This window comes from Chiloscyllium plagiosum, chromosome 4, assembly GCF_004010195.1.
Source record: "Chiloscyllium plagiosum isolate BGI_BamShark_2017 chromosome 4, ASM401019v2, whole genome shotgun sequence".
In the NCBI taxonomy this organism is placed as follows: Eukaryota; Metazoa; Chordata; class Chondrichthyes; order Orectolobiformes; family Hemiscylliidae; genus Chiloscyllium; species Chiloscyllium plagiosum.
This window is the reverse complement of record NC_057713.1, coordinates 105,986,127-105,997,643: the sequence shown is the minus strand read 5'-3', so window position 1 is coordinate 105,997,643 and position 11,517 is coordinate 105,986,127. Positions and strand designations below refer to the sequence as shown.

At 39.7% G+C, this 11,517-nt stretch overlaps 1 protein-coding gene across 1 annotated transcript in view; it reads left to right on the top strand.

Moving 5' to 3' along the window:
- The first annotated feature begins 1,645 nt into the window (after positions 1–1,645).
- The window catches only part of lrrfip2 (leucine rich repeat (in FLII) interacting protein 2), a 49,604-nt gene continuing 39,732 nt past the window's right edge, over positions 1,646–11,517 (top strand). The window contains exon 1 of the mRNA XM_043689371.1: positions 1,646–1,711. Coding sequence (XP_043545306.1) covers positions 1,646–1,711 — 66 coding nt within the window. The remainder of the gene's footprint in view (positions 1,712–11,517) is intronic.

The following is an 11,517-nucleotide window of genomic DNA, read 5'->3' as shown; positions in this document are numbered from 1 at the left end:
GTAGTTTGCCAACTAAAACTGTGCACAATACTCCAAATGCAGCCTAATGAGGATTTTATATCGTTGTAACATAGTTTGCTAACTCTTGTACTCCAAGCCCCGGCTGATGAAGGCAAGCATACCATATGCCTTCTTAATCATCTTGGTCACCTGTGTTACCACTTTTATAGGGAACTGTGGACCTGCATGCCCAGATCCCTCTATATATCAATGTTCCTAAGGGATCTGCTAGTTACAGTATAATTCACACTAAATTTGATCTTTTAAAATGCATCTCCTCACATTTGTCTGGAATAAACTCCACCTGCCATATCTTTGCCCAAATCACCAATCCGTCTATATCCTGTTGTATCCTTTCTCAATTGTCTGCCCTATCAGGAAATCCACAATCTTGATGTAGTCTGCAAACTTACTAATCAGACCAACCACATTTTCCTCTAGATCACTTATATTAACTACAAACAACAGATGACCTAAGACTGATCCCTGTGGAACACCACTAGTTACAGCTCTCCATCTCTATCTTCTATGACCAAGCCAGTTTGAATCCAACTAATCAGCCCACCCAGAATCCCAATCTGCCATTTTGGACTTCATCAAATGTCTTACTAAAGTCATTACAAACTACATCCACAGACCTTCTCTCATGAATTATCTTTGTCAGCTCTTCAAAAAATTGGTTGGTGAGACATGACCTTCCCTGTAGAAAACCATGCTGCCTGTGACTAACTAATTCATTTTCTTCCAAATGTGTATATATCTTGTCCCTTAGTACCTTCTCCAAGAACTTCCCCACTACAGACCTGGAGAAAATGTGGATGGTCAGGTGAATATATAACTGACATAGTGATCCCTTGCAATACTTATGTATAAATTAGTATGCACACAATTATGTTTAATGGTACAAAATGTAAGCTTCAGACCTCTGCCTGTCAAATATAAAAAAGGGACAATAACTAAGGATCAGTGATCTCCAAGGAAGATCAATCAGCTCGACCAAATTTCCTTTGTGTTCACAGTATATTTGAATTTCAATTCTTCTTATATTTGATTGAAGACTCACAAGAGATCATTATCTCACATACTCCTATTTTGTGGTTGTAATTTTGTGGATAGATCATGTTTGTCAGCACTTTGCAATACTTCTGTTGCTCTTTATTACATGCTGCTGCTTTTAGCTAAAGATACTACACAATGGGGGGTAAGGTGGCAGAAGTGGGGCAGGAGGGATGCAGTTTTTTTCCTGTGATTGTTTGGAGATCCAGATTGTAGCCAAACCAAAGAATAAAGGCTATGGACTTCTGGAGGAACATAAACTGTAAGTTAATGTGGAGATTATTTGAGCATGTGTCACTGTTTGCACTATTTAACTTACTTAAACAATGATTAGACAAAGATTAATTCAGCAATATTTCCGTTGGGAGAATTGGAAAATCTGTTTCTTCAAGTTTCCAAACCCCCTGCCAGTTTTGTAATTATTTCCTGCTAAATTGTGCACTACAAATAAATAAAAAGTATCAACTTATATCTGGTAGCAAGGACCTATCTTTGGGCAAAGCAATGATGGAATGGAACCATTTCAACTAATTGTTAATTTGTTCCACCTTCACAATTTCGATGATGGTGCGAACATTCTCCTATGACTATGTGCAAGGCTGTAGATGTAAGTTCTGATTGTATAGTCACAGGAACTGTTTACAACAGAGATCAGGTAGGAGCCTGGGAGAACACAGCAAGGCAGGTAGCATCAGGAGGTGCAGAAGTCGCATTTCAGTTCTTCAGTACTGGTCGACGTTTCAGATGTAACCCCAGCAGACATCAGTCATGTGAAACCTGAAAGAATAACTATTGCTGACCTGAAATCTGCAATCAGCAGGTTAACTTAAGTGTTACTAAAAAGTATTCAATCTTATTTGATTATGTAAAAAGAATCCCAAGACATGAAAATTTTATCCAGGTCATGTTGAATTAATCTCCAATGGATATCTGACGAGAGCAGAATTTGTGTAAGACATGCGTTCTTCCAAATTTATGTTGTGCAGAAAGTGCACCAAGTGATACATTTTCATTTCATAAGGATTACTTTGATGCTCTTAATCTCATTGCTAGATGGGGAGAGGATTTGCTGGAGTAAAGGAGCAAGGACAGATGCACATGTCAACTTCAAGAATATTCAAAGGCTGTGGAATAAATGTTTTGATGAGTTACTGGAAAATAAAAAACTACAGTGGCTGCCCTAGCCACTAAATGTGCATAAAAATAAATATGCTTTCTCATAGTCAACTTCTGTAAATCATAGAAACACATAAATTTGGAGGAGTTGGCCATTCAGCGCTTCAAGCCTGCTCCATCATTCAATATGATCATGACTGATCAACCAACTCAGTACCCTCTTCCTGCTTTCTCCCCATAACCTTTGAACCCTTAAGCCTACATATTTCTATAGCTAATTCCTTCTAGAAAACAAACAAATCAATCTACATGCATTAAAACAAATGAATTGAATAGTATCAGAAGAATTCCACTGAATCATATCAGACATTACAACTGGGACATTACATATCAGTTGCAAGAAATATACTGTCCATTATCAGCCACAAAAAAAAAGGTGAGGGATAAAGGGCAAAACTTTTGCTAAGCCTGGTACAGAAGTCCTATCAATCTAATTAAATAGCACATTGTTTCACACAGGCAGCATGGTGGCTCAGTGATTCGCACTGTTCCCTCACAGCGCCAGGGACCTGGGTTTGATTCCAACCTCGGGCGAATGTCTGTGTGAAGCTACACATTCTCCCCGTTGGAAATGGTGCTCTGGTTTCCTCCCACATTCAAAGACCTGCAGGTTCGGTGAATTGGCTGTGCTAAATTGCCCATAGTGTGCAGGGATGTGTCAGGTGTTAAAATGTAGGATAGGGGAATGGGTCTGGGTGGGTTACTCTTCGAGGGGTCGGTGTGGACTTGTTGGGCCAAAGCACCTGTTTCCACACTGTAGCGATTCTATGAAAACAGAATTCTGCCTTCAAACAACAGTGTGCTTAATAAAATATCTACCATTTAATGTGATTATATGGTCAGATAGCACTTGCTGAATAATCCCAAGTATGCTAAAAATTACACTATCAATTTAAGATTTTCAGTCAGGCTCAGAAGCTACACATATTCAAACACAGGATAAAGCAACATGTCTGGGTACTTTTTTGAATTAAACAGCAGCAGAATGGCATGTCTGTCTTACTGTAAAACATTGAAGTTGGGAACTGAACAATCTGTTATTTTTCAAATATTACACAGTGAACAATAGTTTAACATGTTCCACAAGGCTTAACCCAGACCAGAATTGATTTGCAGTATAATTTGTTGTTCTGTTTGAAATTTGGCATTCTTGCACCTGTCTCGATCAGTGCAGGTCAAGCAATACTGAAATAAATGATCTTTGAACTGACAATTGAGTTGCAATTAGTGGTTTATTTTTAATCCTCCATTGGTTAAAAACTGCATAATGCTATTTTTTTTTAAATAATAAGAGTTAGAGTTATGGTAAACCATTGTAAGTCCCAGAAATTATAATGCATGAATTTTTTAAAATCTTGGCAGTTGTCAACCAAATTTGTCTGTCTCCTAAATTCAGGAAATTTCAGAAAAGTTGTTTTTTTAATGATGCAATCCTAGGATTCAATGGGCATAATGGAAATGAAGGCAGCACAGTGGCTCAGCAGTTAGCACTGCTACCTCCCAGTTCAATTCCAGCCTCGGGCGACTATCTGTGTGGAGTCTGCACATTCTCCCCGTGTCTGTGTGGATTTCCTAAGGGGGTTCCGGTTTCCTCCCACAGCCCAAAGATGTGCAGGTTAGCTAAACTGTGTCTTGGGATGTGTACATCAGATGCATTAGTCAGGGGAACTGTAGGGTTCTGTGTGGGAGACTCTGAGGACCAAAGGACCTGTTTCCACATTGTAGAAATTCTAACTCTAAGAATTCTAACTTCATGAGAGGGCCTGTCCACACTACACAAGTAATAGTAGAGGTGGAGATAAAATTAAATCACATTAAATCGTAATTTGCAACAATCATTCTGAAAGCACTAACTATCTAAAGGCTCGTTTTACCAGCTCCCTATAACACTCGCTTCCTTCTTCCAAACCTGCTGCATAATCCTTTCTGCCCAGCTGGTCTTATCCAAATCTGGAGGAGAAAGTGAGGTCTGCAGATGCTGGAGATCAAAGTTGAAACTTTATTGCTGGAACAGCACAGCAGGTCAGGCAGCATCCAGGGAACAGGAGATTTGACGTTTCGGGCACAGGCCCTTCTTCCTGAAGAAGGGCCTGTGCCCGAAACGTCGAATCTCCTGTTCCCTGGATGCTGCCTGACCTGCTGTGCTGTTCCAGCAATAAAGTTTCAACTTATCCAAATCTGGCTCAAATTACAGCCACTGCTTAACAGTATACTGGCAAACTGCAATTTTCAAAAGAATACGGTGAGATCTATTCAATGCATAAGGTCTCAACACAATTTATTTACAGTTCAGACTATTTTTATTACAGAAAAGATATTTACAGAAAAGATTATTGGTAAAAAGCCAATTAGACAACAAAGAGAGCAGAAACAATTAAAATCTTCTACTGGAAGACATCCAAACAATGAAAGATAAGCGTTCAGAAAGAAAAGTAGCTACAGTGTCCAAGGTAGTGGCCACACTGCTGTGGGCAGGAGTAGACTCTGTGGTAGATACAACAATGGAGTTGAAGCTCTAGTTTGACTGTCCTCATTGCTCAAAGACAACAAGGAACCAAAGTAACGTCTGTAGGAAATAAGAGAAGAAAGTCATGCAACAATGGTTGCAAACACGAGTATAAGGCTAACACAAACCCCACATTATAGACGGTTTGACAAATACAGAAACAAAGGATTGGAAACATATCCAGGTTCTAAAACTACCTACATTGATTATAAAGTTACTGGCTAGAAATTTTACAGAGATTTCATTTAACTGGAATGAAATCAGGTTAATTGTTCAATCAGAGCAGGAGACAGGCTCTTGAAACTCAAGTGTCAATCCAGCTTCAGAAGTGTAATAGGCTCAATTATAGTGCAGATAAACAAAGGGGTGCTTCTATATGAAGATGTGTACACAGCAACTTTTCTAAAAATGCAATTAGGAATGAGAAATAAAAGCATCGTCCAACATGTGGAGCAGGGAGTTGGCTGTGCCCTTCCTTACTTTGTACACCTCCTTCAGATCCCTTTAGTCTTAGTTGCTTAAAAATCTCCAGCCCATAGAGTCTTTATCATTGATTCACTCAAGCCTAGGCAACATTCTAATGGATCTCCGCTGTATCCATCTTGACTACAATCACAGCCTTCCAATCATGTGACAACCAGAACAGCACACATTACTCCTGCTGTGGCCCAACCAATGTTCTATATAGTTCCATCATAACCTTCCTATTCTTGTATACATTGCCTTGATTAATAAAAGGCATGTATCCCATATGATTTCTTAACCACCTTGTTAACTGTCCTGCTGCCTTCGAAGATCAATGGACAAGCATACCAAGGTCTCTCTGATCCTCTGTATTTCCTAGAGTGCTACAGTTCAACATGTAATCTGTTGATTTGTTAGTCCTCCCAAAATGCATCACTTCACATGTTTCAGAATTAAATTCCATTTGCCATTGTTCGGTCCATCAGACTAGCCCGTATTGTTCTGAGGCTTTCCTCCGTGTTATCACGTCATCTGCAGTCTTACTGGTCATATCTTCTATATTTTCATGTCATCTGCAGTCTTACTGGTCATATCTTCTATATTCATGTCTAGATTATTAGTGCACACAAGTTGCACAACGCTCACCTACACATCTAGTCACCTCCTCGTAAAATTCAAACAATTCGTTAAAAATTGCCGCCCTGGACAAAGTCACCCTGACTGTTCCTGAAACGTGTGACTTGGAAAGGAACTTGGGGATACAATATTCCTTTTGTTTATCCTTACACATGATAGAGATAATTTTGGTTTGTAAGTCGTTGTTGAGGAAGCTTTAATGTTGCAGCATATTCCATACATAGTAAGAAGATTGCAGCCACGTACTCTTGTTAAAGATGCTGCAGCCGACGTTTTCTCTGATTACGATTATCGGTCAGTCGAGAAAACCAAAAAACTCTGTTCTACATACATTTTTTTTCCATTATGTGACGAGAGAGGTGGTATGAAAAATAAAGGGTGATCTGGAAACTATGACTATTCTATCACAAAAGAACAAGGAATACAGAAGCAATGGTGACCACTTGTCTTTCATAATGTCTCAAGCAGTTCTGCACAGAGCTTGTACTCCTTAGTATTTCTCAAACACTTCATTGACAGTTTTGGCACTTTGCACTCCAGTTAAGTCTTTGCCAACTGCTGGTATTCAATTTGAATTTCCCTGGAACTCGTAAAAACATACTTTATCTACTCACCAAAACCAAGGTGCTGATCTTGCAAATTTATCAGTCACATAATATTTTACCTATCTGTATAAAAATGGGACCAAAGATAGGTAGGGGTGTTGTTCCAGATCTTGATCTGCCTGGGCTTGGAATGCACTTCCAAGTTTCCTCACTGTATCTGAAATCTGGGAGCTCTTCCCTCATTCCTATTGCTATGGTGACAACAAATCAACTGTTTCACAAGGCAGAGACATTTCTAAAGACTAAAATAAAATGTGAGGGACAAGGAATTTTGCTTGTGAGAAAACAGTGAGAGTTGAAACAAGCAATCACATTAGGAATAATGAGAAAACTAAAGAGCATGTATAAGGGCTGTTAATCTTATATAGAGAACAAAAAGCACAAGGACAGCTTTGAGAGGCAAAGTATTACACAGTGTAAAGCAACAGAAAGAGAGGACTGCAGATGCTGAAGAAGTCAGAGTTGAAAGCACAGCAGGTCAGGCAGCATCCGAGGAGCAGGAGAGTCGGTGTTTCGGGCATAAGCCCTTCATCAGGAATGTGGAAGCGACATGGGCTGAGCGATAAATAGGAGGAGACCACATCGAGAGCAGCGGACACAGTAGATGAGGTGCGTGGATGTGGAGGAAAATCTCTGCTGGATGTGAAAAGATCTATGTGAGTTGAATGGCATGTCTGTTAAAAATAAACAGATATTACATGTAAATCAGCATTTACTTGTGATCAAGAAATCTTAACAAAATAATCTATATAAAGCTTAATAGTTGCAAATGGAGTTTGGTGCAAATGGCTATTGAATAATTTAATTGATTTACTGGTGATGCATGTCACACAATTCTCATGCTTTTTAATGAACTGTGGTTACTTTGTGGGTGTTTTACAACTTACATTGTCCTTCTTTGTTTCTCTTTCTCTCTTCCTGCTGTGTCTCTGCCTGTCCAAGAATGAACTGTTTGTAAATTGTGTCGAGATTAGAGTGGTGCTAGAAAAGCACAGTGGATCAGGCAGCATCCGAGGAGCAGGAAAATCGGTGTTTCGGGCAGGAGCTCCTCATTCTTGATGAAGGGCTCCTGCCCGAAACATCGACTTGCCTGCTGTTCGGATGCTGCCTGATCTACTGTGCTTTTCCAGCACCACTATAATTTTGACTCTGATCTCCAGCGTCTACAGTCATCACTTTCACCTGTTTGTAAACTGTTCCGTGACATTATCAAACCACACAACCAAACAAGGCAGCAAAGGCACTGAAGCAGATTTCCAATCTGCATTCCTGCCTGACACGTCGCATTTCAAAAGCATACATTCAGAAAAGTACTGAACCAACTTACTATCAGAAGCATCAACTGGAATATAATCTTCCCTCTCCATACAAGTTGCCAGGTCTGTGTTTGTTTCCAGTATTTTCTGGCTTTATTCCAGATTTCCAGCACTTGCAGTATTTTCCCAACACTTGCCATATTTGCCCTTTTATACTACAAAAGGACTTGGGTGAGCTATGCAACCTATGTCTAGTCTTGCTTCAAAAAATGCATTGGGTTGCAAGTAAAATCACTCCCGAATTGTTTAAGCTAAATAACATGGCTCTGCATACAGAAGATTGAGCCCTTTCTGAAGGCAACAAAGGTACATGAATGAGGACGTCCACCACTGACATCTCTGGAGGAAATACCTGGATTGAGACAGGAATGGTTTAACAGAAATCTGATACAGGAATCTTTCTCTACAGTCTTATTTGATAATGCCATGGAACAATTTGCAAACAGCTCATTCTTGGACGGGCAGAGACACAAAACGAAGTGAGAGAGAGAAACAAAAAAGGATAATGTGAGTTGTAATACACCCACAAAATAACCACTGATCATTCAATAAAAAGCATGAGAATTGTGTGATGTGCGCCACCAGTAAATCAATTAAGTTATTCAATAGCCATTTGCACCAAACTCCATTTGCAACAATTAAGCTTCATATAGATTATTTTGTAAAGGTTTCTCAATCACGAGTAAATGCTGAATTACGTGTGATTTCTATTCATGTTTAGCAGACATGTGCCAATCAAAACAGAGAGGATAAAAACTATCTCAGACTATGAATAGTAATTCTTACCCCTGTTGTCATGCTGATTTCAAATCCTTTTACTCACTTTCTCTCAAATATCTATTTAATCACAAAAGTCCTCGACAAACATTGCCTCAATTATTTGATGCGGGAGTTCTAAACTTAACATTGCTTTTTTAGTTCCAAACTCTACAATCATTGGAAACATCTAGTCTGTCTTAGTCCTGCATAATTTAAACAACTCCATTCAAACCATTTTATAAAACTCATCTGAGAACCTAGCTGTCTGCAAGTATCCTATACTGTCCCTTGGAATTATTTTGAAGTAGCATTGTGTGGTACAATGTTCTTGGGAATTGATGCTTTTTAGTTGCTATGGTTATACTTTCCAGACTGGTTTGTCCAAAGTTTAAAATAAAAATCAGAATTAATGGGAAGAATAAATGCTCCAATTGAGTATTGCTCCAAAATGGATCACCAGTTTACAAAATCTGGAAAGGCGTCCTGCAGAGAGATGAAAAACGACATTTGAAAAAAAAATGCCTCTCCATAGTGCCTCTAAGAATTATAATTGCCGAATGGACTTTCTGCTCCTGGGCAGAGCATGGAGATTTTTCCAGATGAAGTAACCATCTGGTCTAGTCAATGAATTGTCCTGAATTAATATTTATCTTACAAACTGTTGCTTAGAAACTGGACATTTTCTTTAGCATTTTTTCTCCAGTGCAGTGATCACTTGACTGTATTTTTATTCTCTCCAAGTATCTCTCTCAGGCAACATTATTGGAAAATAGAACTTAGGGTGGCTGTTTCCTGCTGCTACTTCCCCTAAGTAATTGCCCATAGCCATCCCATTATAAAGCACATCATAGCCGCTCTTGGCTTGGCTCTCATTTTACACATAACTTTCGAGTAGGTTACTGGCACTGGCAGGAACAGCACTCTACTCTTTTCGAATTGAGTTCAAAAGTCCTGACTCTAGGGTTAACTCTAGGACTTTTCTTCTGGAAAAAAAAAGTGACACTTTGGACTCAAAACATTAACTGTGTTTCTCTTTGCATAGATGCAACCAGACTTGCTGAGTTTCTCTCGCATTTTGTTTTTATCTCAGATCTCTGACATGCATAGAAATTTGAAAGGGTGATGTAAACAGGTTTAATATTGACTTTTCAGAAGAAACGTCTTGCACACTTCAAAGGGAATGATTTTTAGGGGTATTTTGAAAAATCAGGGGAATGGGACTAGTTGGATAGCCCTTGCAGAGCCAGCACCAGTATAAGACACCACTTGTCTCCATTTGTGCTCAGTTCCAGGCCATCATTGCAGGGGTTCCTCCGGAAAGTACATTAAGCTCAAATACCATCGTATATTTCATTAATAACTTCCACGCCATCATAAGGTCAAATGTGGAGACGTTCAATGATGATTGTATGATGTTCAGTAACATTCACGACACCTCAGACTCTGAAACAGTTCATGTCCAAATGTAGCAAAACTTGAACAACATACAGCATTGAGCTGATAAAGGCAAGAAACATTTACTCCACAGAACTGTCAAGCAATGACAACAGAGAATGTAAGTATTGTCCCTTGACATCTGGCAATATTATCACTGCTGAAACACTTTTTATCAATAACCTGGAGAACTACCATTGACCAGGAACTAAACTGGACTAACCATATAAATACTGAGGTTGTGATAGCCGGCCAGAGGCTGGAAATTCTGCATGTTTAGCTTACCTCACCTCCAAAGCCAGTCCAGGTCAGAAAGGAGATGCAGGACTATCTTGCAGGAAGAGGTGCAGCTCCAAAAACTCTCAGAGGTCTGTCAGCATCCAGGAAAAATCAGTTTGCTGGATCCACCAAACTGAATATTCAGTCACTGAACAGTGAGCACAATGACAACAGTGTTTACCATTTACAAGATGCCCTGCAGCAACTCACAAAGGCACCTTTGACAACACCCTGCATGCCTGCAACTTTCACTATCTAGAAGGACAAGAACTTCAGATGCATGGAAACAACACTACCTGCAAATTCCCCTGTAAACTGAACATGTTCTGACTTTAATCCAGATTGTCCTTTCTTCAGTGTTGCTGGATCAAATTCCCAGGACTCTGTGGATGTACCAGCACCACATGGGCTACAACTGTTCAAATGACAGTACACCATTAACTTCTCAAGGCAATTAGAGAAGGGTAACAAAGGCTGACCCAGCCAGTGACACCCAGATTCCATAAAAGAATGAAAATAACATGATTCTATGTTGGTTGCTTATAGAGTGGTACAGCACTGAAACAGACCCTTGGGTCCAACTTGACCAGATATCCTAAATAAATCAAAAAACCAAAAGCACTGTAAATGAAAAACAAGAACAGAAATTGTTGGAAGAACTCAGCATGTCTGGCAGCATCTGTGAAGAGAAATCAGAGTTAACGTTTCAGGTCCGGTGACCCTTTCTCTGAAGGATCTGATTTCTCTGCACAGATGCTGCCAGACCTGCTGACCTTTTCCAACAACTTCTGTTTTCATTTCTAAATTAAGCAAGTCCATTTTGCCAGCATTTGATCCATATCCCTCGAAACCCTTTTTATTTGTGTACCCATCCAGTTGCCTTTTAAATGTTTTAATTGTACCAGCCTCTACCACTTCTTCTGGCAGCTCATTCCATAAATGCACCACCCTCTGCAAGAAAATGTTGCCCCTCAGGTCCCTTTTAAATCATCCTCTATCTTCTTAAACCTACACCCCCTAGTTTTGGACTCCCACACCCTGGGAAAAATACCTTGGGTATTCACCCTATCTTTGCCCCTCATGATTTTATAAACCTCTGTAAGACACTCCATGCAAAATAGCCCCAACCTATTCAGCTTCTCCCTGTAACTCACACCCTCCAACCCCAGCAACATCCTCCCACATATTTTCTGAATCCTTTCAAGTTTAACAAATCGTTCCTGGGGGATGTAAGATGGCGGTGATCTGAGAGGATCACACTGCAGAGCTTCACATCGCAGCAGGA